General features: G+C 39.8%; 2 protein-coding genes across 2 annotated transcripts; both read right to left on the bottom strand.

Annotated features, from left to right (window-relative positions):
• Nucleotides 1-14648: 14648 nt before the first annotated feature.
• Nucleotides 14649-16899, bottom strand: LOC117476636 (glutathione-specific gamma-glutamylcyclotransferase 1-like). The gene is made up of 3 exons (XM_034123319.1): nt 16518-16899; nt 16308-16343; nt 14649-15695 (listed from the first exon to the last, which is right to left on the bottom strand). The coding sequence occupies exons 1-3, from the start codon at nt 16686-16688 to the stop codon at nt 15276-15278; spliced, it is 627 nt and encodes a 208-aa protein (XP_033979210.1). The 5' UTR covers nt 16689-16899; the 3' UTR covers nt 14649-15275.
• Nucleotides 16900-18081: 1182 nt separating this feature from the next.
• Nucleotides 18082-25875, bottom strand: LOC117478194 (delta-like protein 4). Its single transcript, XM_034125140.1, has 11 exons — nt 25401-25875; nt 25049-25300; nt 24479-24536; nt 23739-24002; nt 22924-22984; nt 22398-22528; nt 22127-22296; nt 21643-21862; nt 19769-20513; nt 19548-19650; nt 18082-19418 (listed from the first exon to the last, which is right to left on the bottom strand). Exons 1-11 carry the CDS (start codon nt 25452-25454, stop codon nt 19413-19415), a joined length of 2064 nt encoding a protein of 687 aa, XP_033981031.1. The 5' UTR covers nt 25455-25875; the 3' UTR covers nt 18082-19412.
• Nucleotides 25876-26587: the final 712 nt, after the last annotated feature.

Genomic DNA, 26587 nt, shown 5'->3' with positions numbered 1-26587 from the left:
TTCAAGAGAGAAAGCAATGTCATGTTTCGCCAAATAACTGTTTTTATTTCATAATCAATGTAAACATTTTGTCAGTTCAGCTTTTCATCACATCACACTCACACTACCACATCACACATCCCACTTAATTTTTTCTTGGTTGCCACTTTGTCATATTGTTCATGTGTTTTCGACCTATAAATCCATTTTCTGAAGGCAGCTTTATTCTCCTATGACAAAGGGGCAAAGGGCACAGCTGAGGGTGCATTGTTAGACTGTCACCAGCTGCAGTTTATAGCAGAAACTTCATGTGCCATGTTTCATCCTGCCTCTTTCAGGGTGATTGGGTTCATAAATACACAAAATGACATTGCAAAATTATGATATTACTACGACTTATGATAGTTATACTATCTTAATGAAAATAATGTGCGGCATTGTAAGATGCACTGGTGCTCTTGATGGTGGTACTAGTGTGTAAGTGTAGATTATTGTTCTGTCTTTGCAAGTCACACCAAAGTTATGAATGTCATATCTGAGCATTGACTCTGTTTGTCTTTGGCTCAACAAAGACTGCTTCATTGGCATCCAAAGCTAATATCACACTGAATCATGATGTGGATGGTGCAAGTCCTTAGAATGTACTCAAAGTGTTGCATGTCTTGCATTGTTTGACATTATTATGTTGTTTCAAGTTGTACTGACATTATTTGCTTTGCACTGCTTATGGTGCATGGCTGAACAGTAGGGCTATGGAAATAAGAAATATGCTGGTGATGATGCTTTTGATCAAGCCTTCACATCATGATCACACAGCAATCCTCTGACCTTATGAGCTAGGCACTCATTGTCTGAATGGTAGTAAATAATTAGACGTTGTGTAAGTGTGTTGGGCCTGCAGCTGTATAGTTTGAGGCTACACATTTAAAACCCAAACTCAACATTATTACAGCTGTAGTGCAGATGAATTGCAAGAGCATTATAAGATGTGGTTTTGGAGACCGGGAAACGTTTGTGGGTGAAAATACAACTTAAAACAAAGTGTTGTTCCTTATCTGTCTGAGCCTGCAGGAAACTCTGTGTGCATTGTGTTGTAAGGTCTCAGCTTCCTGTTTGCCGTTGTTTCTCCCTCACTTGTTCCCTTCTCCCTTTCTCTCCCCCTTTTTCCCACCACCTGCGCTGTGAGTGATAGAGTTTATTCCCCATGGTAGGAGCACAACATCTGGTCACCCCCACTCATCGACACACGTCATGTCGCAATCTCGACTCCCATGCTGCACCTCTGGCAGCTGTGAGTCACAATGCTCCTGTTCCTTAATCCAAGGTAAATGTCTAACACAGGAAACAGTCTTTAAATATCTCCACATCCAAAGAGTCTATTTCCTGTAACAGCCACATTTATGATCACATATCAACCTGTAAGCTTCTCTTCAATGCTACGAATGCATAGATGTGCACTCACAGTATATGCACAGCGCTTTGCAAGGTTCACATTTATCTGACCTTGTGCAGCAGATGTCAACACTGTGCTGATATGTTGTACTGTGAACATGTTGTTGGTTCTGAATTCGCACGCTCTTGCCCTTTGCATGACATGCAGAAATGTATCCTGACATAGATTTATAGAGGTAATCTGTTTAGTAAGGGTCTCTCAATGTGTGCAGCTTAGGGATCACCCCAACATGCACACTTCAAAATGTATTCCACTCATTTTGACTGAATCATTTGAATTCATTTAAATATATTCATTAAGATGAGCTGTCTCACTTAACTATTCTCTATAGATGGTCAAAATGTAGTGTGACTGACTCATTTGTACTATCCCATCTCGAATCTGACAACAATAGAGAAATCTGCTAGATAGGTGTTAAAAGATTAGGCTCCTCCTTAAGCCAGAGATCAGCATGGCACACGCTGTAGATGGGGGGGAAAACAAGTGGCTGACACAGAGATGAACCGATAAACAACCATTTGCATAACATTTCCTGCATAATGTCTCTTTAAGTAGATATAGGCTCTTAAGTGGTGAGAATTAGAGCAGGATGGCTGCTTCCATCAGACTGAGACCTCACATAATGGAGACACTGTCTCTCTTCTCCTTCAGTTCCAAGGTGTGACTTCAGGATCAGGACCAGGACACTCTGTCCCTTGCTACACATACATTCAACATAATCTCTGTTTGCAACTTCATGTCAAACATGCTTGCTTGAATTTGACACAAAACATAGACTGCAGTGGATTAACTTGTCTTGTGTTCATGGACGACACGCAGTTAGAATTTGGTGAGCTTTTAACCCTTCTGCTGATGCACAAAAACACATGTTTTGCATCATACAGAAACATAAAAATGTATGGGACAATATCATATTGTCAATATTTTAGAGACCCTCCAAAAATGTCCATTTCTTTAGGGGAGCTCATATCTTATTAAGAGGAGCAAAGTTTCCCATGTCTCCCCTGTTGAGCAGTTAGCGTATAATCTTTACCATGTTCATTATCTTAGTTTAACATGTTAGCATGTATTTGCTCATTAGCAGTAAACATAATGGACATGGGGATGTCAGTTAAATTAGTGATAAAAAAAAGTATACTATTTGTACAAATAAAACATTTTGTCTTGATGACGGTTCCACAAGAGTCATTATAATTAATCCTGAGGGGACTATAAATGTAGCCTAGTTGATTAAAAAAACAAAACAATAACTAATTGTTGTTGAAACTTCCCCAACAAATCACAAAGTTAACTTCATTGTGGTACTACAACAATAGCCAGGCCATTAGAGTTTATCCTCTGTGGACCATGAATACTAGATCTTTTTGGCAATCCATCCAATTGTTGAGCTTCTCCAGTCTGAGGCTAAAGTCCTGCTATTGCCCCAAGCATTGTGTTAATGTGTGGGGTTCATCAGATTCCTACCATGTGTCTCTAGATTATTATCATCCTTTCATGGACAACTCAAATGTTATCACCTCATGGTCACAGCATGAAGTGATTCATGGGAATTCAGACCTGTGTGTACCCAACCCTACCTCCTCATACTGTTGTTCACATTCTTGACATGTAGCCAGCAGGAAAGCATAAACTTCGTCTGTGAAAACATTGTAATTGTGTGAATGAGGATATACAGTATATGCCTTCCCTTTTTTGTTGGATCAGTGCATTCACAGTTAATCTGAATTAATATTATAACCAGTATTGTATCATTTTGATCTGGACCAGCTTAGGTTAAGTCAGCATGTCCCAATTTTTAAGTAAAGCTTAAGTGTTTTGGGGCTTTTGTTGGCCAGCAAGCAGACCTGTCAATTTAGTTACTCCTGCTCCATTAAACCCTGGCATGAGTGCAGAAGCAGCGACTAATCCCACTTTACCCTCCAGAGATCCTGACAGGGGTTTGTCCTCTGTGCTCCACGGTATGGTAACCCTGCTCCAAACAGCCAAACCTTCAATTGATCTGCCCGGTGACTGTGACCATTAATCAAATTAAATTAATAAATTGAATCATTTAATCACATTTCAAAGGCCTGAGACTTATCTTCTCAATAAGCTTCTTAGTGACGGGTCCATTGACACAAACAAAAACAGTTCTCGTTATTAATGATTATTTCACAATTTCACAGTTATTTCTGTGTATGCGGCTTTATCTGTGTTCTTCTGAATTTAGGACTAGTGTGGACTATATATCTGATATTTCTGTTCTTAATTAAAATTAAAGTATGTCACTACTTGGTTTGTAAATGTTGCAATGCCACTGCCTATCAAATCTGATCAAAGGCTGCATAAACATGCCTGGTGCTTTTTGTAAAGCACCTTGAATTGCCTTGTGTTGAAAGGTGCTATATAAATAAACTTGCCTTGCCTTGGTGAAGAAAACTCCAACTGTCACTGTCAACTTTCATTGTTTTAATTAAGTGATGAATGAATAAGAAAACAAAAAAACTCCTAAGATTTTAAAACCATTTGTTTAGTGGCTTGTAAAGACAGATGGCAGCATATGTATTAAATGGAAATAGGTTTACAGTTCCTTTGGATTTAAGTCTTTGGGTTATATTTGACGCATCTCATTCAGATTATAACTCAGTCTGATAACGTCACTATCGTATTTACAGTTTTATCGCACAGTTTGTCATTTTGGTAAAGAAATATTTGTTGTTTCTTGCCAAGAGTTAGATGAGAGGGACTCCTATATTCTTATCTAACTCTTAGTCTTCCAAAGCTGTTTTTTATCAATATAATTTGAAGTGAACCACAATCAGGTGTGTCTTCACAATGGGTAACCAGTGTGGATTTCCACATATTATATTTTATTTTATTTCATTCCATCTTTATTTTGAACAGATAAAAAAACCCAGTACTTTTACTAAGTACTTTTAATTTTTATATATTCAATGATATTTATCAAAAATATATTTAACAAAAATAATAATGCGTATTAATTCCCACCCCTTACTCAACTGCTGATATTCCATAAAATAATTTCTACTGTATAAATGACTGCTATTATATTTGATATATATTAACAAAAATATATATTACATTTACACATACATTTATAATTACATTTCACTTATCACTATATCTTTCCAAGAAAGTACTTTTGTACATCCTTTTAAACTGATTTATGTTTATGCTTTGTTTATGTATGTATATCTCTGTTATGATTTTCACAGTTTCTGTTTCAGTTTCAGTGTAGAGGAAACACCTAAAAAGAACATTTGTCATTTGTTGTTTCTGAACAGGCAGGTGTGGTGACGGTTTGTAATGCTGTAACAATCTTGAGAAGGGTGGTGTTTTAAAGGATGGGTTACCTGAATTACATGTTCTTTATAAGCTATCCAATGATGATGATTGCACATACACAAGCAAATCAACATCAGTCCCTGAACATCTCAATGCTTGATCCGATGCATGACAGGGAACTGATAACAATATCACCAGAGGTCTCACCCTTTGGCCTTTGAAGAATCTATGTTTTCATTTCTTTTAGTTTCAATTGGCTCCACATCAATCCTCACAGCAGCATATGTTCTCATAGAGCCCGATTACCATCTATTTAAACAGGAAACTGTGTCCCAATTGGCTGATTTACATGAGAACACAATCTTTTCAAAGGGACAACACTTTGGACTCAGATTGAAAATGAAAAAGAAAGAGTTTGAAAAGTTTACATGGTTATGTGGATGAGATTGTTAATTCATTAATTACACAAAAGGCTTTTGTTTTGGTCCATGAATAGGTTCCAGAAAAAGAGAGTTGGCAGAATATTAAAGAGGTCTATGGCCAATTTCACAGTCTGAAAGCACTCAAATTAAAGAAAACATTAAGTGAGAACACAGATGTTGAATCAACAACACAAACTGATCTCACAATCAGTGCTAAAAGACACTTACAAGCAGATAGATACTACAATAACAATACTGCAAATACACTATTCCCAAGACACAAACCAGCATAATTGCTTTTGTGTGATATTGCAGCACACAGTCTTGACTCTGACATGATTGTTTGTTTCACTGTAAAATGGCATAGTGAATATCCAACAACCTCTGTGAGTGTGTGGGAAACAGAGCTGCCTTTCCTGTTCTTTGAGGGAAAACACTCCAGAGGAAAATGGCAGGAAGCCTCCAGGGCCTTTTGATTCACGCTGAAAAAGTGAGTACCTGAGCTTAGACTCCTCATAATGTCAGGGACATCTGGGGACGGAAATATCAAGCCGTGGGTAGGAAAGTCCAACAAGGTCATTTAAAAAGTCCCTAACTAAATAGTACAGTTTTAGTTTCACATTTTAAACTTCTAATTAACTTCTATTACAGCTTGTGTCTGCCGTCTAGAGCATTATCCCTCATTTGCGATGCTTCTACTTAAGGCCTTATCCTGCCTAAAACACATTAGTTATATTATAAATATTAATCCTTAAGCGTAATTAATTGTGTAAAATAATCTATCAAAATGTAGGGCATATTTTGAGGCATGTACAGCAATTACAGATTAAAAATGTCACTGAATCTACAAAACATCACCCTTTTTAATATTCCCTAAGAGTATTTTGACGCGCTTGTTGTTCCATTCAGCAGCCTCCTACTGCAGAGGGAAGTGTTGCGCAATCATTTTATTTTTGGCATCCTGATAGAAGAGTAGCCTCATTCAATAAGTAAGCATAGCAAAGTTTGAGTTTGTCAATCATTCTGTTTCACCGACTGCTATGCAAACAGTGTGTTGTTTTAACCAAAACATGAACCTGTTCCTCTCTGCAGAGTCTAATTAATGCTGTACACAGTTAGGATATTGTGTTTAATAACTCTCTTACCCTTCTGACTTTACATTTAATATGTCATAGAAAAAATATAAACTGACTGATTAAAGGGGTAACAAATGAAGAAATAGGAAATTAAAATGCTGCTTTAAAGTGGACCTATCATGCTATATTTAAATGATATATTGTAGGGCCATACCTATATAAGGTATATTTATACGTTTCTGTTTTCAAAATGCCAAACAGATCATGCATTTTAGCCATGCCTCATTTCGCTCTATTTGCTGTTTGCTGTCTACGGGGCTGATTCTGTGAGCTGCAGCTGACCACGCCCCCCTGCAGGAGAGGGGAGCCGTGCTCTGATGAAGTCAGAAGAGGGGGAGAAAAATAGATCTCCGTCCTCCGTGTTATTATAGGCCTATAGAGTCGTTATTCATTTGTTTTAAAGCTCAATAAATAACAAAGAAGACCTTTGACCGGCACTTTTCTAATTTTGTCCGGAAGATTTAAACTTTAACGGACATCTTGACCGGCGAAAGAAAACCTAACTGAAACTCTGCCGCACGGTCCCCTCGTTCCTTGGAAGAGGCGGAGAGGTGGGTGTTTGTCATCTGCTGGTGGACTAACCGGAGAGAATTACAGTGCTTGCCTCGACGGGGAGGGATTGCATTGAATTAAAGCAGCGGGAGCAAACGCTTGCCTCGGGGAGGGAGAAAAAAAGCCACAGCGGAGAATAAACAGAAGGGTAACCATGGTAACCATATGCGCGGGAAGTCTTCTTCGCTGCTTTTGTGGCAGACTACAGCGCCACTTACAGGCCTGGCATATGTACTACAGCGTCTCCAGGGCTTTCGAACGGCAATGGCCGTGGCTGTCTCCTCCTGATTGGTGGAGTTGGCCCAATAGCCGTCGCGCCGACCGTCCTGACGTCAGGACAGTGTTCAAATCTGGATCAGTTTTTATCAGATCCGTTGCAGCCCCTTTTTTAGAGATTTGGGTATGGAGGAAAATAGAGAGGGTTGTGTTTTCTGACACTTGGTGAGTTCCCTGGAACACCGGGGACACATATTCATGTATAAAAGACGTACAAAAGTGCATTTTGCATGATAGGGCCCCTTTAAATGGCGATTGCACACCATATCCTCAGTTGTGAGTTTTCCAAATGCCACTGTGGCACTGCACGAGGCACTGAGAACACCCCCACCTGCTTCACCCAATCGTTCCGCCTTCACAAAGTTAACCCCGTAAGAGGTTTTATTTGGCTTCACAATGTTAGATCGACTGTGGTTGCTACCATGTATGCTGCCAAAGTGAAACAGGCCAACATCGAACAACACACTCAGCACCTGCTGATGCTCATGCTGAGCCATCTGCAGAAGTGAAAGATCTTTATGATGCCTAACTGAATTTGACTCAGATGTCTCCTAGCATTCCTGCAAAGCAGACCAGGAAGCATATGCACAGCCTGCTGCCTCTCCTCCTCTAATACTTGTCAGCTCAAATATGCTTTTGACAAATGTTTATTTCATGTGTAAGGGGCTGAGAGGCAGGGTAGTGGGAGGCACCTCCATTCCCAACAGGTGGCTCCACCCTCTCTCAATTAGCAGTATTGGGAGCAGGTGTGGAGACCGTTTGGTCCGGCTCTGTGTGGATTTGATGTTCCACTATCGTTGTGCGTCCAGGTCGTACTGAGAACACATCCAAACTCTGCTGAACCAGTTCCTTGGTTTGCTGTAATTGAGCTTTGGATAGCCCTGGACCGTATTGAACTTCGGCCCCCTCATTGTCTGGAGAAGAGGGGAACACAACCGCGTGAGTTCCTGCCCGGGGATTAAGCTTGTCCTGGTCCCCACCACAGAACACAAATTCCTGGCATCGTGGCAAGGACCCCCCATGGACCGGATGGGTGGCAGAGGAGGTCGAGGAATGGGCGGCCCACCAGGCGGCAAGAAGGTTAGGAGGGACCATCGCCAGGAGCGAAGACAGCGACCCTACTAAAGATACACTTCTTGACTGTTCTTGAAGGCTTTATTGCTACCAAACTCAAAAATACCTGCCAAAACACAAAGGCTAACGTAGCCGGGCCGCTAACCGACTTACCAGCTTACCAAAAACGTGTTCTTACACTGGGAGCCTCCTGCTCCCTCCATGTGCCACACAAAACTGGGGGCTGCATCCTTCGGAGGACGCAGCCTACGCGGTCCACGAAGGATGCAGCCCACGTAGACCGGGGCTGCGTCTCTCTTCGGTTATTTTTCATTTCCTCGCTCCTCGATCTCGGTCTCACCGGAAGTTGATTTGTCTGCGCCATCTTGAGTAGTGTCCCAGTGGCCTTATTTGTGCCGGAGGACCAAGGATCGAGGATCGAGGAGCGATAATCGAGGAACCACCAGACCATCCTCCGGTGAAATCCTCAGACACTCGCCCCGCCCCCTTACTGTGTATCGCTCACTGATTGGACGATGCAGCGCATGCAATGATCTGTTGCTTCTTGACATGAGAGCAGTTTCCCAGCGGAGTGAAGAAAACACATGAAACTCACGGGACTCACAACTCAGTTTATACTGTGTTTTGTTTCAATTAATGTATAATTTAGTTACAAATATGTGATATATCTGAACAACAAAGTGGTCAAAAATTATTTTATTCATTTATTGGAAACATTTTCATGATCGCTTTTTTCGTTTTACATTTTCATTTATTGTCATTTCCATTCAGTCAGTCATTAAGTACTATTAAAATGTTAATTTGCTACATTTCCACACAAACAAACTAAGTGTGCAATCCAATGAATGTTAATCTAACTGGGTTTTGATAGATAACATATCTATTTTTCTTCTCTCAATTATTTTATTTCTATTGTGCACTCTAATCAATATTAATCAAACTATTGTTCGTTTATACATTTTAAGAATGGCGTTTATCTTTTTTGAGAATGAGTTCTTATTTTATTTTATTTATTTGGGTCTACAACAGATGGTACAAATGTTTATGTCAGTAAATGTGTACTAACAGAGGCAACAAAATTCCATTTTCACAAACACCCCATGTGGGGTTATATTACATGGGGTGTTTTCACAAACACCCCATGTAATATAAAGTATAAACAGTATAAAGTATAACTTATCTATAACAGAGCCAAGATCTCTGTATGACTTTAGTAAACTTCTGAATTGAATTAAGAATAAGTGTAAACTTATGGAGGCGTGTGGCGCAGTGGATAAGCCTTGGTGTTGGGATCAGGGGGTCACAGGTTCAAACCCCACTGCAGTCAGCATGTCGTTGTGTCCCTGGGCAAGACACTTCACCCCAAATTTCTCCTGTGGGGATTGTCCACAGTATTGAATATGTAAGTCGCTTTGGAAAAAAGCGTCTGACAAGTAACATGTAATGTAATGTAATGTAAACCAACAGTGCAGCACATCCAGCTAGCTAGTTAGCGTCACATATTTATCCGTATTATTTAACGAAAATGTACGTTTTAATGCCCCTTTGGTTTGACGTGTGTGACGTAGGGAGAGGGTGGAGCCACCTGTTGGGAATGTAGGTGCCTCCCACTACCCTGCCTCTCAGCCCCTGAGTGAAAACAGAAACTCAGCCCCATGGTAAAAGAGAAACAAAAACCCACTAAGCACATGAGAGAATTATCATCCCTGTTTCCCCTAATAAAAAAATAAATAGTCATAGGACAAAATGTTTTGATGGTCTCATAGTAAAACTGAAACAAGAGCATAGCACATGGGGTTATTTTCAACCCTGTTGCCCAACATGATAAATCATGATGAATGCTAGTACACACAGGCTCAGGAAGCTGCTCTACTTTGACACCTTGGCATCCAAGAACGTTTTGGGAAACACGTTTCATTGCTGAAATTTAGATTAGAATATCCACATCACTCGCAATGTTTGTAAATATGAAGCGACAGCCAGCATCTGTTTAGCATAGCTTAGGACATAGATTCGAAAAAAGGAAAACAGCCCTGCTCTGTGCAAAGAAAAAGACAACTCTGAGGCTAACACATTTAAACATTATATTTTGAAATCGGTAAAAAAAAGTGTAAAAACGAGTGATCAAGTGAAATGTTTGGACAACTAGTGTATGGATTGTTTTGTACAAATAACTGTAGCGAAAGATTGGGAAACATGATAAAGATTATACTTGCTAAACATCAACATGATTGCATTGTCACTATGAGCATATTAGCATGCTGATGTTAGCATGAAGCTCAAGCCTCAGCTAGTGTGTCTTTAGACTCTCAGCTACCAAAACATTGAGAACAATGTTTAATATTACAAAAGGACATAATCCAACATTTTAACTATGCAGTGACATCGACACCAATTGGACCCTGCATGTTCATACATATAGTTTAACATAGAATACAATTATATTTTGTGTAAGTTTAAACATTTAACAAGCCATTTCCCCTCAGGGTCAGACACCCCTTGGCCAGGTGGAGCTAGCTGTGGTAGATTTGAGTGGAAAAAGAGATCAAGGAAATGTAATTTAGAGCATAAAAAGAGCCATTCCTTGGGGATGGCGCAGGATAATGAAGCAGTCCGTCAGCTCTCTGTGAGGAGATTTTATTTAGTCAGGCCTGGTTCAGTCCTGCTCCAAACAGATTGGATTAAAAAGATAGGGGGTGTGAGTCATGTTCTGTTCAGATGAGAAGAAACTCTTTTTATATCAATTACCATTGGCGATGATTTATGGATTAAAGAATTGTGTTTATCATTGTACAATGATGGATGAACTGTGTTCGTTCTCTTTTGCGTCATAGAACAAGATGAGCAGCAGCACACGCCACAAAAGTTAAGAATTAACAATGGGAAATTGGTATCTGTTTCTTTTTTGTTGATTGATAAGAGGGTTGAAAGAAGGCAGGTGGTTTACTGCCATATCATTAGCCTTTGTTTGTGCTTTTTTTTAATGGACAGTCCTTCCCTTGAAGTGAATCTGCCTCCATGACCGCACAGCAGCACTCGTGTCCACTGGCAGCAGCCCATCGGGGGGGGGGCAGCTGACCCTCAGTGGACAGAGCTAACCTCCCAATAGGAGAGGGCCGGGGCTCTAAAGTGGATGGACTCCATTAGTGGCACAATCACTTTCTCTTTAACATACTTCCAGGGTGACCTTCAGCCCTCCAATGACCAAGCCGAGGTCAGGGGTCAGGGTTCAGGCTAGGTACACATTAGCATGCAGGTGGAGGCAACACAAAGCACCAATGTTTCTGGGGATGTGCGACTGCTATTCTGGGTGGTGATAGGCTAAACACACATCCTAAGGACGTGACCCCAACCTCCACTTGGTTGTTTTGTGTGTGTTCCTCATAATTAGTGTGCGTTTTGTTCAGAGCATAATGGCTGACATCCTTTCCTGGAGAGTAAAAGACCCCAGGAAGGGTAATACTATTGATTAGGGGTTTAAATTGCACAAGGAGCAAAGTGCATATGTATTGAAGACATCTCATTTGAGGGCAATAGAATATATGTTAATTTATGTGATTTCAGAGTATATTCATTGTGGACGCACAACTAATAGACACAATAAGGCAGGCATGTATGGCTCCTTTCACTCTCTGAGTTTCCTCTAACCTGGTGATCCTGAAGGGTTTTATATTTCCTCTTCATGTCTCTGAAGAGCCCTAACTGTGGTAAGGGGCATTTATTGATATATTGTGAGTGGAGGCAGAGTGAGTGGTAAATCATGGTGCTTTAGTGCCTTATATTTGATGTTTCGGTAACACTTTATATTAAGGTACACAAATTAACCATCAACTAGTTGTTAATTAACATGCATATTAGCAGTATATTGGCTCTTTATTAGTCATTATAAAACACTTATTAATGCCTTATTCTACATGACCATATTCTACAAGAAATAAGCCATTAGTTGAGAGTTTTTCCTCAATAACCCTCTAATTAGTGCTTATTTATTGCAAGTAAGGAAGTTGTTGTACATGAGTTTAGGTCTTAATATGCTCTGCTCAATATGGGCCTAATAAGGCAGTAGTACCACAAGAATAGTAATTCTCCCATAATAACACTTAACAAATATGGGTACCACTTTACAATAAGACTACCCTTATAAAGGATTCATAAAGGGTTTATAATTAGGTTATGAATTAGGTTGTAAACACTTTATTAATTATTAAGAACCATTTATAAACCAGATCTAACATAGTTTTCATACATCAACACAAGCTCACTATTTGGCAAGATGACTAAGCCTTACATTGGCGAGAATCAACTCGGTGATCAACAGACACCAAGGATGCTGGCTGATAAAGAAGACGAAGTAAGCTAAGCCAATATAAGGCTTAGCAGTACAGATAAATGTGGGCTCACTATTTGGGAAGCAACCGGTCACAGTTGCCCTGTTTATCTCATGTCTTATAAAAGCTTAATCATGATTTATAAAGTGTTCACAACCTAATTAATAAATGAATTACAAACTATTCGTAAACTCTTATTGTACATGTAAAGTGGTACCGGCTTAGTCATCTTGCCAAATAGTGAGCTTGAGTTGATGTATGAAAACTATGTTAGATCTGGTTTATAAATGGTTCTTAATGATTAATAACCTAATTATAAACCCTTTATGAATCCTTTATAAGGGTAGTCTTATTGTAAAGTGGTACCCATATTTGTTAAGTGTTATTATGGGAGAATTACTATTCTTGTGGTACTACTGCCTTATTAGGCCCATATTGAGCAGCGCATATTAAGACCTAAACTCATGTACAACAACTTCCTTACTTGCAATAAATAAGCACTAATTAGAGGGTTATTGAGGAAAAACTCTCAACTAATGGCCTATTACTTGTAGAATATGGTCATGTAGAATAAGGCATTAATAAGTGTTTTATAATGACTAATAAAGAGCCAATATACTGCTAATATGCATGTTAATTAACAACTAGTTGATGGTTAATTTGTGTACCTTAATATAAAGTGTTACCGATGTTTCATTGCAGATAGATAATACAATTCTCCTTTCAGACAATCATCATAAAAACAGCCTTGAAAGAGCGGCAGGAACTTTTGCCCCTGCCGTTTTCTTCTATACTGCTGACAAAGATTTAAACATTGGAGTTACGACGCTGAATATTGTCTTTGTACCAAAATGTGTGAATGGACAGGATGAGCTTTGGTGTTGTTGCGAGGAGACAAAAACATATTAAATTAAAAATAACTGAACATCATGTACTATTAAAATTCAAGGTGAGGTAATTTGTGAATTGAATGGTGATTCATAAGCCAAAACAAACACAAAGGAATGGATTAAAGCACAAACAAGGTAGGGTTTGTACTGGGAGGCAGATTAACACCACTGAATCATCAAATATTTTTGTTTTGCACAATATTTACTAGTTAGTCATGTTGGAAGAAACCAGTGACATACATTTGTGCTGTTGAGTCATCGATGTCTGCCACTTTGTCTAGAGGATCTCATTCATTTAATGGAAAACAATATACTGTGTCTCAGACAGCACAAATAGCATGGTGTGCTTTGCTATAGTAAACAATTCTTCAGGGGTGTTTCAGCAACAGCATAAGCGATCAATTGTTTTTCAACATATCAATTTTATCATTGTTTAAAATGGACCACTGGACACTGAGCTTTGGTTATGCAATGACACACTTCAGTGATATAAATATCTCGAGACATTCTGTCTTTCTCCAGTCCAGTACATGTTCTGTACATCTGAGCTGTTGCTGAAGTGTATGTTCCTGTGCCCTCTCTCAAACCTTTGACCTAGTTTTGGGAGGATTTCTAGGAAAGCAGAACAGTGTGCCACACTGTAACTTTGCAGTTTATAGGCATAAATGCTAGCTTGTCTACATTCTTTTTTGTTTTTATAAAGAAGTCTGACATGTGGCATGTGTACATATTATTGCAGCGTGTTCAAAGTCCGGACAGAGAGAGAAACCCTATCTGCACCTCCCAGCTGAGCCCCTATAGCGTCTATACTGTAAGAGCATGCAGGCAATCATCCACACTCTGTGCTTTCTCCTGGCTAATTGAGTGCACTATTTGCTGTGCGTAATAATGCCTGGTTTTAGGTATTACCATATTTTCAAATGCAAATATTCTAGATGTGTGCATGCATATTTGCTGCCTCTGAGACATTTTAAAAAGTCAAGTTAAATGTGCTTAAGGATTCTTGGCTTCCCAACCGTTGTGCCTGACAGAATTCAAGAGGTTCACGGCCCTAATTTTGTCTTGATGAAGGCAAGGCAAGGCAAGGCAAGGCAAGTTTATTTATATAGCACCTTTCAACACAAGGCAATTCAAAGTGCTTTACAAAAAATGAAAGACATTAAGAAAATGGCATTTAAAAACAGTCATTAAAAAGAAAAGATAATAAAAGAAACATTAAAAGAAAAAATACATGGATAAAAGTTACAGTGCAGTTTAAGATATGAATAGTTCAATTAAAAGCAGCGACAAAAAGAAAAGTTCTCTAATTCCATGAAAAACATTTTCTATCTGGCTGGTTGAAATACAACAGCCCTGATTCCCACAAACCATCCAGAGTAATATTTTGTACACATAAATGAGTAACTGAATGTATACCGTACGTTTAAATTGCACAAAAGATATCGGAAAGCAGCTAAATCTGTGCAGTTAACAAGTCTCTGAGGAAAAGTCAGCATTTCCTGTGAGGGGGGCCACACATGTACATGAACATTCCTCTGCCATGTGATGTGGGAGCATGACGCAGGGGGGTACAACCCTAGGCAACTTAGTCACGTGGAAAAAACATCATTCATACAGACTTTTGTGTTTTTAATTAAAAATAAATATATATTTTCTTTAAATGTACACAGTATAGAATTGCTTCTGAGAACCTTTTACCAGAAAGGTGTAATATATCATGTGTGAGAAGTCGTCCCTAAGTTTAAAAAGCATCACATTCTTCTGGATTTTGTATACGTCATTTAAAACAAATTCAAGTATTCCTCTTAGAGCATCCAAAATCTTAAAACAGAGGTTGCAGGACTTTAATTCCATGTCATTTTTGTGATGAGGAGTGTCTTTTATGTAGCTCGGTGAAGAAAATACTTTTGGTCTGGAGGTCTGATCCCTTCGCAGTTATGGAAAATGTTCAGAAGAGCAGCCTCAATAGAGAAGAGGTGCTCGTCTTCTACCTCGGGACAGTAGAGCCTCATAAACTCTGCCAGACGGAACAGGTATTCAACATTGTGGCCCGTGTTTCCTCTGCAGATGGCAATCCGGGCGGCGATCACCTCTTCTGAGGCCAGGCCGAGGTACATGGGGTTGTCAGGAGTAGCAATGTAGACGAGGGCCAACTGAGCACCGTGACCCTTCTCCTTAGGGATGAACTCCACCATCTCTGTTTTGTAACCCCCCATCACAACCTCTCTCTTTTCCAGATACTGAAGGGAATCTTCCATTTGGGAGTCAGTCACCTCATAGGCCACTCCCCATGTGCAAGCCTGCAGGGAAAACAAGTGGAGGAGGAATATGAATGGCACATGGAGTTTGATGTTGAATTAGAGAACATTTATGTACGGAAAGTAATTTCAGCTTTATATCAATGTTTCATTACATAACTTTATTGAATAAATCACTGTAGTAGAAGTATGTACTTTGTATAAACTGATGTGAATGATATAACGATACTGTTATATTACTATATGATGTGAATGATATTACGATACTGTTATATAACTGTTAAAAAATTGAACTGTTGAAACAACTTCAAACATTCAACTGCTACTCAGTAGTATGTATCTAATACCTAATATATATATATCATTCCAATAACTTGTATATAGACTCATACTGCACTATTCCACATCATAACTTTATTTCATTTTTATAACTATTATTATTTTTGTATTGCTCTTGCTCTTATTGTTATTATGTTATGTTATTATGTTGCATTGTTGGAGAAGCCTGTGACATAAGATTTTCAACTGCATAATTACTCTGTAGCTATGTCAGATTGACAATAAAGAACCTTGAACCTTGAACCTTGATACAATATCATAAGGAAAGGTTAGAGAAATGGTTTTACCCAGTTTTATAAAGGCATAGACACTTACCTCATGGTCCTTCACTAATGTGGCCACTCTGCCTGGCTGTGGAAAACAAGGACACAGACAGTGATTGCTCAGCATAAAAACAATTTAATACCTTAAAGTAATGCAAAAGAACCCCCCAAAAACATGAATAAACAACTAAAATCAGAACACATTAAAGCAATAGGAAAGCAAAAGCTTCCAATATTAAATGCATGTGTGTACAAATCTCACCTTTTCCTTGTCCCCTCGATGAAAATCATCTCCATGCCAGAAGCGTCTCTTGTAACCTTGAATGAAGCCAACTTCACGACTCTTGTACACAAAATCAGGTTTCCACACTAAGGAGCCATATCCAAATATCCACAGGTTACTCTTTCCTTTAGTAATGTCTTGAGGTGTCATTGTTATCGTTCGGCTGTGTATAAAAAGTGCGAGCTAGTATGTCAAGTTACTGCTCTGCGATGTTTCCTCTCTTGATTCATTCGTCCTATGCATCCCAATATATCCCACGGCCGCAGTTCACAAGAAAAACACGAGTGTATTACTATGACGTCAAAACAGGTTTGAAATTGCGTAAAAATTGTATGTTTCTCTGTACAAATCCTTTTTCCAGTGTCTTGTAAAAACACGTGTATTTGTTTTCAGTGAACGTCATAACAAGACGGTAGGACCAATTAAATCACCGGAGAGGCGGGCTTAGAGAACGGATAAGCCAATCAGTGTGATTTTAATTCGAACAAAACAACCCAGGGTGATATATCTCATCCAGTAGTTAAAGTAATATTAGGAAAACTCCCAAGTTTCTGTTTGAACTGACGATTAAGGTCTGGTAACACATTTGTAGAGATTATTTTCTTTTGACTCTCTTTTTACATGCACGTGTGATATGACAGATTTAGATAAAACCTTTTTACATCATGCTCAAAGGCCTACAAGCCTGTATTGTGACTATTTTATTCCTTTAAAAAAAGTTGTACCTTGGGTGTCAAACAGCAATGGAAAGTGCAGAAGGAAATCACATAACCTTTAAATAGCTGTGACTGTTATGTGGTTTCTTTAGCTTATTAAGTGTTGGTGTCTGCTCAGGAGGACCAGCACACACTTTTATATATATACAACACACACACAACACACACACACACACACACACACACACACACACACACACACACACACACACACACACACACACACACACACACACACACACACACACACACACACACACACACACACACACACACACACACACACACACACACACACACACACACACACACACACACACACACACACACACACAGCTTGAGATACTGTCCTCTGCCTGTCACCAAGTACGATATTTATTGGGCTAAGATGGGAACTTGACTGTTTTCTTCTAACTTTACACACAGCTTACTGCCACCAAGTGGTAGTAGGCTACAATATATTTCTTCATTATCAGCTGCAGGAGCCCAGGTGAAGCCCTTTTTAGCTATACCTATGTATGATGCATTTGAATTCAGGTATTAAAATGTGCACTTAATTGTTTGTGATCCATGTGAAAAGAAAAAAGGAAGATGTTTAAGGTAACAGCGTCAATAGAGGGCGTGTTCTGGTGCTCTGCCTCATGGGGGCTTGGCACAATTTGCCTGTGGGGCCCCCGTTTGCTGTGTTCCGAATAAAAGGGCATATGCAGATTTCTCCGTTGACACCCGCACAAGCATATTGTTGAGTTCCTCACATCCCTCTCCCTTTTAAGCTCAGTCAAATAGAGCAGCAGGTCAGAGAAGCAGTTACCGTTTGAAGACGACAAGATTCTTTATTATCACATACATTTTTTATTTTTTTAAATATATATATTTTTGTTTGAGTATTTCCTATGACATGACTGTCCACTGATTGATTGCTAGCACATTGATTCCACATTACACTGACACAGACATCATAGACATAGACATGGAACCAATAGAAATGCTACAAGGCCAAATAGCATTGAATCTATAGACAATATAGCCACTTCCACACCGGCTGAAGCAAATACAATTTCTAGATGATTCCAACATTTAAATTAGGAGATCTATTTGACCAAATGTGCACCCGACCAACAAACAAACAGTGTACCAGATATGTGTTCATTGTGTCTTTTTATAACAAAAATAATACAAATTAAACACCAACAACACTTAAAAAATAAATTCAACTTTTTTCTGGGCATCAACTTAAAGACAATTCATACTTCTAATCTCAACATATAAATATACAGTATATACAAAATAATTTTATAAAACACAGAAAGAGAAATATTAGTGCTTCATATTCTTAAATTAACTAATGAAATACTAATCTTACAAAATAACATTATTGGTTCAGTAATTTTCTTTGAAGGCGTCCTTGGTACGATAGTCACTTCATGTATTTCTTTGTCTTCATGTAAGGGTGATCTTGCATAAGGTGGAACAATGCCTTATCATGAGTTTTCCTGCATGGCGCTATAACAGCATATTGCATCTTTTGATCCTTTATGTATATTTTGATGTGCAAAGGACTCAAGATAAGGCGGGGCACAATGCTTTTAAACACATTTATAAGGCTTTGTGATCTAGGCTGCATACATTCTTTATTAAAAAAACAATTAAACCTTAAATATCCTTGATATGAACCGTTTTCAGTAGTTGTTGTCCCTTTCTGATTAAGCACAATGCTGATTGTTGTTTGCATAGCGCATTGCAGGCCACATAATTGGAAAAGGCTGGCTCCCTCCACAGGCCTGTTGGCAGTAAGTTGATTTGTTGATTGCTAATTACCGCAGTACATCAAGATAGTCCTCTAATCAACACGCAGGCATAGACACGTTGGCCTGTTGCCCTTGGATGAACTTGGACGGAGCGGACGAGGGTTTGTGTCGAAAACATCAAAGGCGCATCCGCAAGTCGGGTTTGCTCATTATTTATAGTCTTTTCAGTCTTTACATTCCCACGAAGATTAGTAGCTTCAGTTCTATCGAGTTCGAGGAGCACATCGGCTCCATCCAGTTATCAAGTTTTCAAGAGCAGCAACTCGCAGTTAAATAAATCCCAGTCTCTCCACATTTGTAAACAGTCCACAAGAAATCCAATGTTGACAGTGGAAAATATCCGTCGTGAATTATACCTGAAAAATAAGAAGATATAAAGAGCTTAGTATGAACATCTGAAATAACACACATGAAGATGCAATTGCTTGCAAATAATAAGGGTTATGCTTTGAAGATATACAGATATATAAGGAAAAACAATATACCTCAGTTGCAATGATGCATTCGTTTTTCTCTTCCAAAAAGACAGACTGGTACATTGAATCTCTGGGAGAACATATTGTTGATATTTTACACTCTGGTCTTTCCCTGCGGAGCAAAGAGATCTTGTTAGTTACTGAGCACAAAAACAAAGTGTCTTATTTTGACTTGAACTGATCCTCGTATCAATATATTCAACATCACAAAGCTCTTACTGTGAACTCACCTGTACATTCTACTCAAATGTTTTTTTTCTTCTATTCTCTTTTCACAGTTTTCATCTTTGTCCAGAAGGGACAGTTCATCCTTGTACCCCATGGAGGTTTTATAGTCCTGGTGATAGTGGTTGATGTGTTTGTGATTTAACTTTTCCTTGGTACTGTCCAACTTCACATCAACCTTTTTGTTGTTGTTCTTGAGCTCCGGTATAGAGACGAGGTTCTCTTTCTGAAAGTCAGCCTTGAAGAGATTGTTCATGGTCTCAGAGTCCTGCTTCTTCCTGCTTTTCTGTCTCTTGACATGACGAACGACTACTGCTACCATGCAGAAAAGCACCAGAACAGCCACCAGAACCACTCCCAAGCAGATGGCTGCCAAAGTCAACTTGTTGCCAGAATCCCAGCCTTTGTTGGGGCTGGGGGTGTTGGGGGAAGGCCCCTCGTCGGACTGGCACTGGGGGCCGCTGTGATGGGCGGGGCAGATACAGGTCGGCTGGCCTTTGGCTCCAGTGGTGCAGGTGCCACCGTTCAGGCAGGGTTGAAGGGCACAGCTGTCCGTCAGCTTGTCACAGTGGCGGCCTGTGTACCCGGGGGCGCAGGTGCAGGTGTAGCCGTTGATGCCGTCAATACAGGTGGAGCCGTTTGCACACGGGCTCCGGGCACACTCGTTGATGTTGATCTCGCAGCGGAGTCCTGAGAAGCCTGAGCGGCAGCTGCACAATTGGAGGTTACCGTGGTTCACACAGTGTCCACCTATGGAGAAGATATACAAGTATTATAGAAGCATTATACCAATAGCATCCTGCTGCAGAGCTCTAGGCTCAGGCCCACCTCACCGTTGGAACCCATGGGGTAAAATCACATGTGTTCATAACGCCGTTCTTTCTCATCAATACATAAGGTAAACATTACAATCACGCTTACATTTAATAATTAAGAAAGCCTATTGTATCATATATTTAATACATTGTCCAATGTTGACAATAAAACCTAATGTTTCGTGATAACTGCAACTGGGCTAACGTATTGTGAGCATAATGACTTAAAGGGGACCTATCATGCAAAATGCACTTTTGTACGTCTTTTATACATGAATATGTGTCCCCGGTGTTCCAGGGAACTCACCAAGTGTCAGAAAACACAACCCTCTCTATTTTCCTCCATACCCAAATCTCTAAAAAAGGGGCTGCAACGGATCTGATAAAAACTGATCCAGATTTGAACACTTTCCTGACGTCAGGACGGTGGCGCTACGGCTATTGGGCCAACTCCACCAATCAGGAGGAGACAGCCACGGCCATTGCCGTTCGAAAGCGCTGGAGACGCTGTAGTACATATGCCAGGCCTGTAGGTGGTGCTGTTCTCACAGAATCAGCCCTTGCTAAAACAGATCTAAAAAATGTCAAATTGAGCAAAATGAGGCATGGCTAAAATGCATGATCTGTTTGGTATTTTGAAAAAAAAAAGTATAAATATGCCTTATATAGGTATGGTCCTACACTATATTATTCAAATATAGCATGATAGGTCCACTTTAAGGGGAAATAATACAAAACACCTAAACTGATCATTTCAGCTAACACTAATGTTCGTTGCTTACCATATTAGCATAGCTAGCTGACATTAGCAAACTTACGAGCAATTTATCTTTATCTTTACCTTCTGCTAAAGGTTGAGTTAATTAACGTTATTAGTTACAGTTATGTTGAAATATTTAGGTATGGTTTCCTTTGGTGATATATGTGTACGTCTTATTCAAACTAATGAACACATGCTAACGTGCTATACGAAAGGATCGGACGGAGAAGGTGAGTATGAGCCTGTCTCTTTGCAGAAAGATACAGAAATAATTATGTTTCATGTAAAGAGAAGGATGTATTACCATTGGTGCATTGCAGGGAGGTACATTTATCCACTTTCTTCTCACAGTTGAGCCCAGTGTAGCTTGCTGGACAGTCGCATATGTAAGTGTTTCCATTGTCCCTTTCTTTGCATTTGCCCTCGTGAAAGCAGGGTGTATCTGCGCAGGTCAGTTTCCTGTTCTCACAGTGTGTCCCTTCAAACCCTTGTGGGCACTCACACCTATAGCCATTCTCAGAGTCCTGCAGGAAAAAAAAAGAAGATATACAGTTTATCAAAAAGCTCCCTGTCAGATGTTTTCTTTATCATATCCTGTTCACGAATGCCCCGACGAACCCCATTATCCTTAGTTGGAGTTCTATTTACAGTACAAGCTCTGTGAACTGGGTCATCTACTGACTTGACAATCGATAGCATCCTCCTGGACTAGTAGATAGAGTGAGGCAAAAACAAAAACAGGAAAGCCTGTGTTGTGGGAAAGGAGAGAGAGAGACTTCCGGACTCACCAGGCAGTGGCCTCCGTTGCGACAGGGCTGGCTGTCACACTCCCTGACCTGCAAGTCACAGTTAACCCCGTTGAAGCCAGGCATGCAGGTGCAGGTGTAGCTGCCCTGACCCGTGTTCATGCACGTGGCCCCGTTGGCACAGGGTTTGTGATGGGTGCAGTAGTTCAGATCTGCAAACAAACAGGTGGAACAATTACTAATGGAACCAAATAGATGCACCACATTGGAGGCAGCCTTCTTTTATGTACAAAACAAAGAGGCAGTTACACACCTTGGTCACAAAAGATTCCTCCCCAGCCCTCCTTGCAGGTGCACTGCCACGGCTCTTTACAGGTACCATGTTTACAGGATGGATGGAGTTTACACACATCACAGAAGAGTCCCTGCCAGCCCTCTCTGCATCTGTTCACAAATGAAACACAGATGTGACCGTTGGCTCGCACACAAATGATCAGTCATAATCTGCCCTCATAGTCTCACTCTCTCTCTAGCAAAGACATGACAAAATACAATATTTACACTAATCTTTTTATCCACTGTATCATAATCCTAGAGATAATCTTAGAGACGAATTAAATCAGAAAGACAAAGAGATACATACTAGAAATCAAATACATGTTACAGTTTTGTTGCATAATAAGGCACCGTAAATTATTCCATGGCTCATTTATTCTCTTATTTGGTTATTGCAAATGTTTAATAATGTGATATAGCAGTTTGTGAATCCTCTGCTTCCAATTAACATAAATGAATATTGTATTAGAATGTTATAAATAACTAAATCAGCAAATACTCACTTGCACTCTCCAGGTAATGTGCAGTTTCCATTATTTTCGTTGCACCCTTCCAGACAGATTGCTGAGAAAAACAAAACAAAGGCAGATATTTAGGTTTCTCATTGGCTTTCATGACAAGGTTTTAATTAGACTTGCACCACTTTTGAATTGTTTTTATCTTTTCGCAATAAAACCTGTTACCTGCCCTGTTCAATGCAAAACACTAGTGATGTGTCAATGACTTCTTATGATTTTACGGTGTTAAAAAGCTGGTTAGTGCAGCAGCAGATGCTTGTTCTCAACAAAACAAAAAAGCAGGACAGCTGCCCCATTGTTTTCGGTGGGCAGTTCGAGCCCCGTTTGCAGCTGCTGCCCTACACCGCTTCAACAATAGAGCCCGCAATTTAGTGGCGCGTGGCGGGCGATAATGCCGCGATTAACCCCGGCGCGCGCTGCTTGGCGACCACCGCCCTGGATTAAACCGCACGCGCCCACAGAGAAAGTGCTCTCTGTCGTCAAATTTCACCTTAAAGCTGCTCTCAGACTGTGTTTGGCTGCCTGCCTCACATCCAAAAATACACACCTGTGATCACGTAACGGGTCATTTTAGACATTAAATGTAGGCGTCATGTTACTTTGCATTTTATATTAATTATGTCGAATTTTGCGGAATATTAAAATAAAAAAGGTAAATTAACTGAAAAAAATCTCCTCCTGTAGACTTATTTTGACTCCCTCATGTAGCAATGCTTAGGTTATCCTCGTCTAAAATGTGCTTTCTGACTTTTTATCACAAACAAACAAAGTGTCCATATGGTGTCTTTACTCTTGCTTACGTTCTTGGCAGTATTCTCCCTTCCATCCCGGTAGACAGGCTATTTGCCCGTCAGGCTTGCAGGTGTAGTGGCCAAAAAGGTCGTCTCTCGGCGCGCATATTTTGGAACAAGTGTCCCCGTAGTAATGTTCATTGCAGATGAACCGGTATGAGTACCTTAGCTCCGTCTGCGCCACCTTCTTCACATCCGGGGACCACTCAGGCCCTATTCCCAAATGTCCTTTCATGGAAAAAGAACTAATCAAGAATTCAGGCTTGGTGGTATCTGCAAGGAACAGAACATCAGACATATAAAGATCAGTTTATAAACAGTTTATTGTGTAGTGGAAAAAACTATTTTTCATTTAGAGATTAAACAATACACAATCTGCACACTGAAATGTCCCTTTCCTCTCACATGTGACCATTATAAGAAGGACCTAACAAAAAAAAGGTGTAAAATCCAGGAAAAGGCTGTCATGGGATTTTTGGCAGGGCCTCAAGCCTGTACACTTTCCCATGCACGCCAAAAATAAAACAAGGGAAGTGCAATTGTGTTTGGAGAGATTTGATTGTGAAGAATTGTCGTGTGACTCATAAGGCATCCTAACACACACGTATACATGACGCTGGAAATGCCAGATGTATTTGGCAGCATGTTAACTGAGGGTTATTGATGAAATGTGGTATACAGTAGGTAAAAGGCATTGAGGCTAAACAGGGCATGTCTCCCTCTAGTGGTGGACAGGCGGGTCTGCTCACCTCCAGGAAGGTCCGCTGCAGGAGAATACCGGGCTTCAATAACTAACGAGAAAGCACCCTGTGGGGACAAATGAGGAAATAGATGTCACCAAAAATAATTGATTATAAACAATAAGACATATTTTCTTAGCTATTGAATGTTTCAGTTAAATACTGATGTAATTGGGTTCCAACATTATGAAATTATATGAGAATGAATGATTTAGTTGCAGTCCTCTACTCTTTACACGCAGTGCACATATGCAGTAAACAACTTAACATTGAATCTTAAACGATTGGCTTCAATTGCATGCGTTTGACAATTAAAATGACTTTCTATGACATTTAAAATATAAATGGAAGACATAATCAATGGTGCAGAAAGTGGTTTGGCGTTTATTTGATGTAGATAATAACACAGCCTGATAACATATCATTTTAATACATTTCCCCAAAGTATATATTTAAATGTCATTATGCAGGATTTTTAAATGCATGCAATTCATAACGAAAATCACGTTATATTTGGTGTTTAAAGGTTTTCCCTTTATTGAAAGTTAGTAGTCCACAAGGCAGGACATGGGCTCTTACCGGCCAGGTGAAGTTGAGCGGCAGACGCAGCCTGGCGTCCTGCTGGATGCTGAAGGAGTCGGTGCCCAGAACAGGTGTGGTGGCTTTGCCAAATATACAGTCTCCAGGAGACACCACCGTCTGGAAGTTCTTCAAACAAACCCTGAAATAAGTCGTGCAGCCAGTCATGCTGCAACTAAGTCCATTGGCCAGCAAACCTTTAGTATTCTGAAAGTGATGGAGATCTAACTCGAACACACCTGATCCCAGAACCTAAAAGGATACAAGAAGTGAGCACAACCACACAATGCAACCTTTCATTCTTAAATATTTGTTTCCCAATTTGCAAAGATAAATAAAAATAACAGTCTACCTGAGTGAATAATGTTACAACTATTGTAAGGACAGCGGTGAACCAAACGGCCATTCTTTAGAGTTTGATGTGCGTATCCTTAAAAAATCAGTTTGTCTTCCAACAAAAACGCTCCTATTCCAAGTGGTGATGGCGTGATGACAAATACAGATTAGAATAAATAAAATCCTTCTTCAAAAGCCCGTAGAACAAGATCCAGCTCAGCAATCCGTAGCCAGAAGAAGAAGTTGGAAGAGACCGCGTTATCCAGTGCTAGATGTTAGACAATTGTCAGTAACGTCAATATCCACAAGTGAGACTGTCTGCGGTCTTTCTGTGGACCATCCATCGTGCCGGTCAGATGTGGTTTGAGTCTGCTGTGCTGATGCGAGGCTTGTATTGCCAACAGTGATGCGTGCATGTGGCGGAGCATCAGCGCATAGTGACTCCCAGTGAGGGATGTTTGACGTCCGACCCAGTTTATATACCGCAGAGTGGTGCCACTACTCACACTGTCAGTCACTAAACACCGCCCCCTCTCATATCCACCTACTTCTCCCCTTGCTTGGATTATCATCATTCATAGTAATTTCGCAGATATTTTCTCACCGTTTCTAGAAAAAAACAAATGCTTTTGTATTCGCTTTGCATGAAGATTGTTTATCCAGTTACAATAAATGCAGTTAATTGCAAAACAAAACTATAACATAATTGTTTATAATTATGTTTTAATATATTATAAAACCTCTGGTCAACACGTTTGTGAAATTCACGTTTAGTTTACTCTGTTTTTTCGGGATTAATGATTGCACTCTGTCTTTTAGGAGTGTGGCCTCAGCCTCTTCTGTTGTTTCTTGTGTTTATTTTAGATAGAGAGGAAGGAGCGGGAGATAACTCCTCAGCTGTGTGATCATAAATTCTTGTTGCAAATACACTCATAAATCAGCTGAGAAACCCGCGTTCTGCAAAAGATCTGTGCGTAAATGACGTAAAATTGGAGGTCCAATAAGGCTTCACATTTACATTAAAGCAATGTTTCTTTGGAAATATTTACAGAACAGTCTTACATACCATAATTACATTTGATTAAATGTTTTAAATATTTGGATTAAAACAAATATTTGGAGAGTTATCATTTGTAACATGTATTAGAGGTTAGAAACAAACACAGGCATACTGTATACAGGCACACACATGGACACCTGTGC

This window comes from Trematomus bernacchii, unplaced genomic scaffold, assembly GCF_902827165.1.
Source record: "Trematomus bernacchii unplaced genomic scaffold, fTreBer1.1, whole genome shotgun sequence".
NCBI lineage: Eukaryota > Metazoa > Chordata > Actinopteri > Perciformes > Nototheniidae > Trematomus > Trematomus bernacchii.
This window is presented reverse-complemented; position numbering and strand designations above follow the sequence as displayed.

Bases quoted from the DNA above. Each gene is read 5' to 3' on its own strand.
- LOC117478194 (XM_034125140.1), bottom strand. From the start codon at position 25,454: ATGGCCGTTTGGTTCACCGCTGTCCTTACAATAGTTGTAACATTATTC. The intron at 25,301-25,400 runs GTAGACTGTTAT...GTATCCTTTTAG, and splicing joins TTGTAACATTATTCACTCAG to GTTCTGGGATCAGGTGTGTT. The intron at 24,003-24,478 runs GTGAGCAGACCC...TGTTCCTTGCAG, and splicing joins TGCAGCGGACCTTCCTGGAG to ATACCACCAAGCCTGAATTC.
- LOC117476636 (XM_034123319.1), bottom strand. From the start codon at position 16,688: ATGACACCTCAAGACATTACTAAAGGAAAGAGTAACCTGTGGATATTT. The intron at 16,344-16,517 runs GTGAGATTTGTA...TGTTTTCCACAG, and splicing joins ATCGAGGGGACAAGGAAAAG to CCAGGCAGAGTGGCCACATT. The intron at 15,696-16,307 runs GTAAGTGTCTAT...TTTTCCCTGCAG, and splicing joins CATTAGTGAAGGACCATGAG to GCTTGCACATGGGGAGTGGC.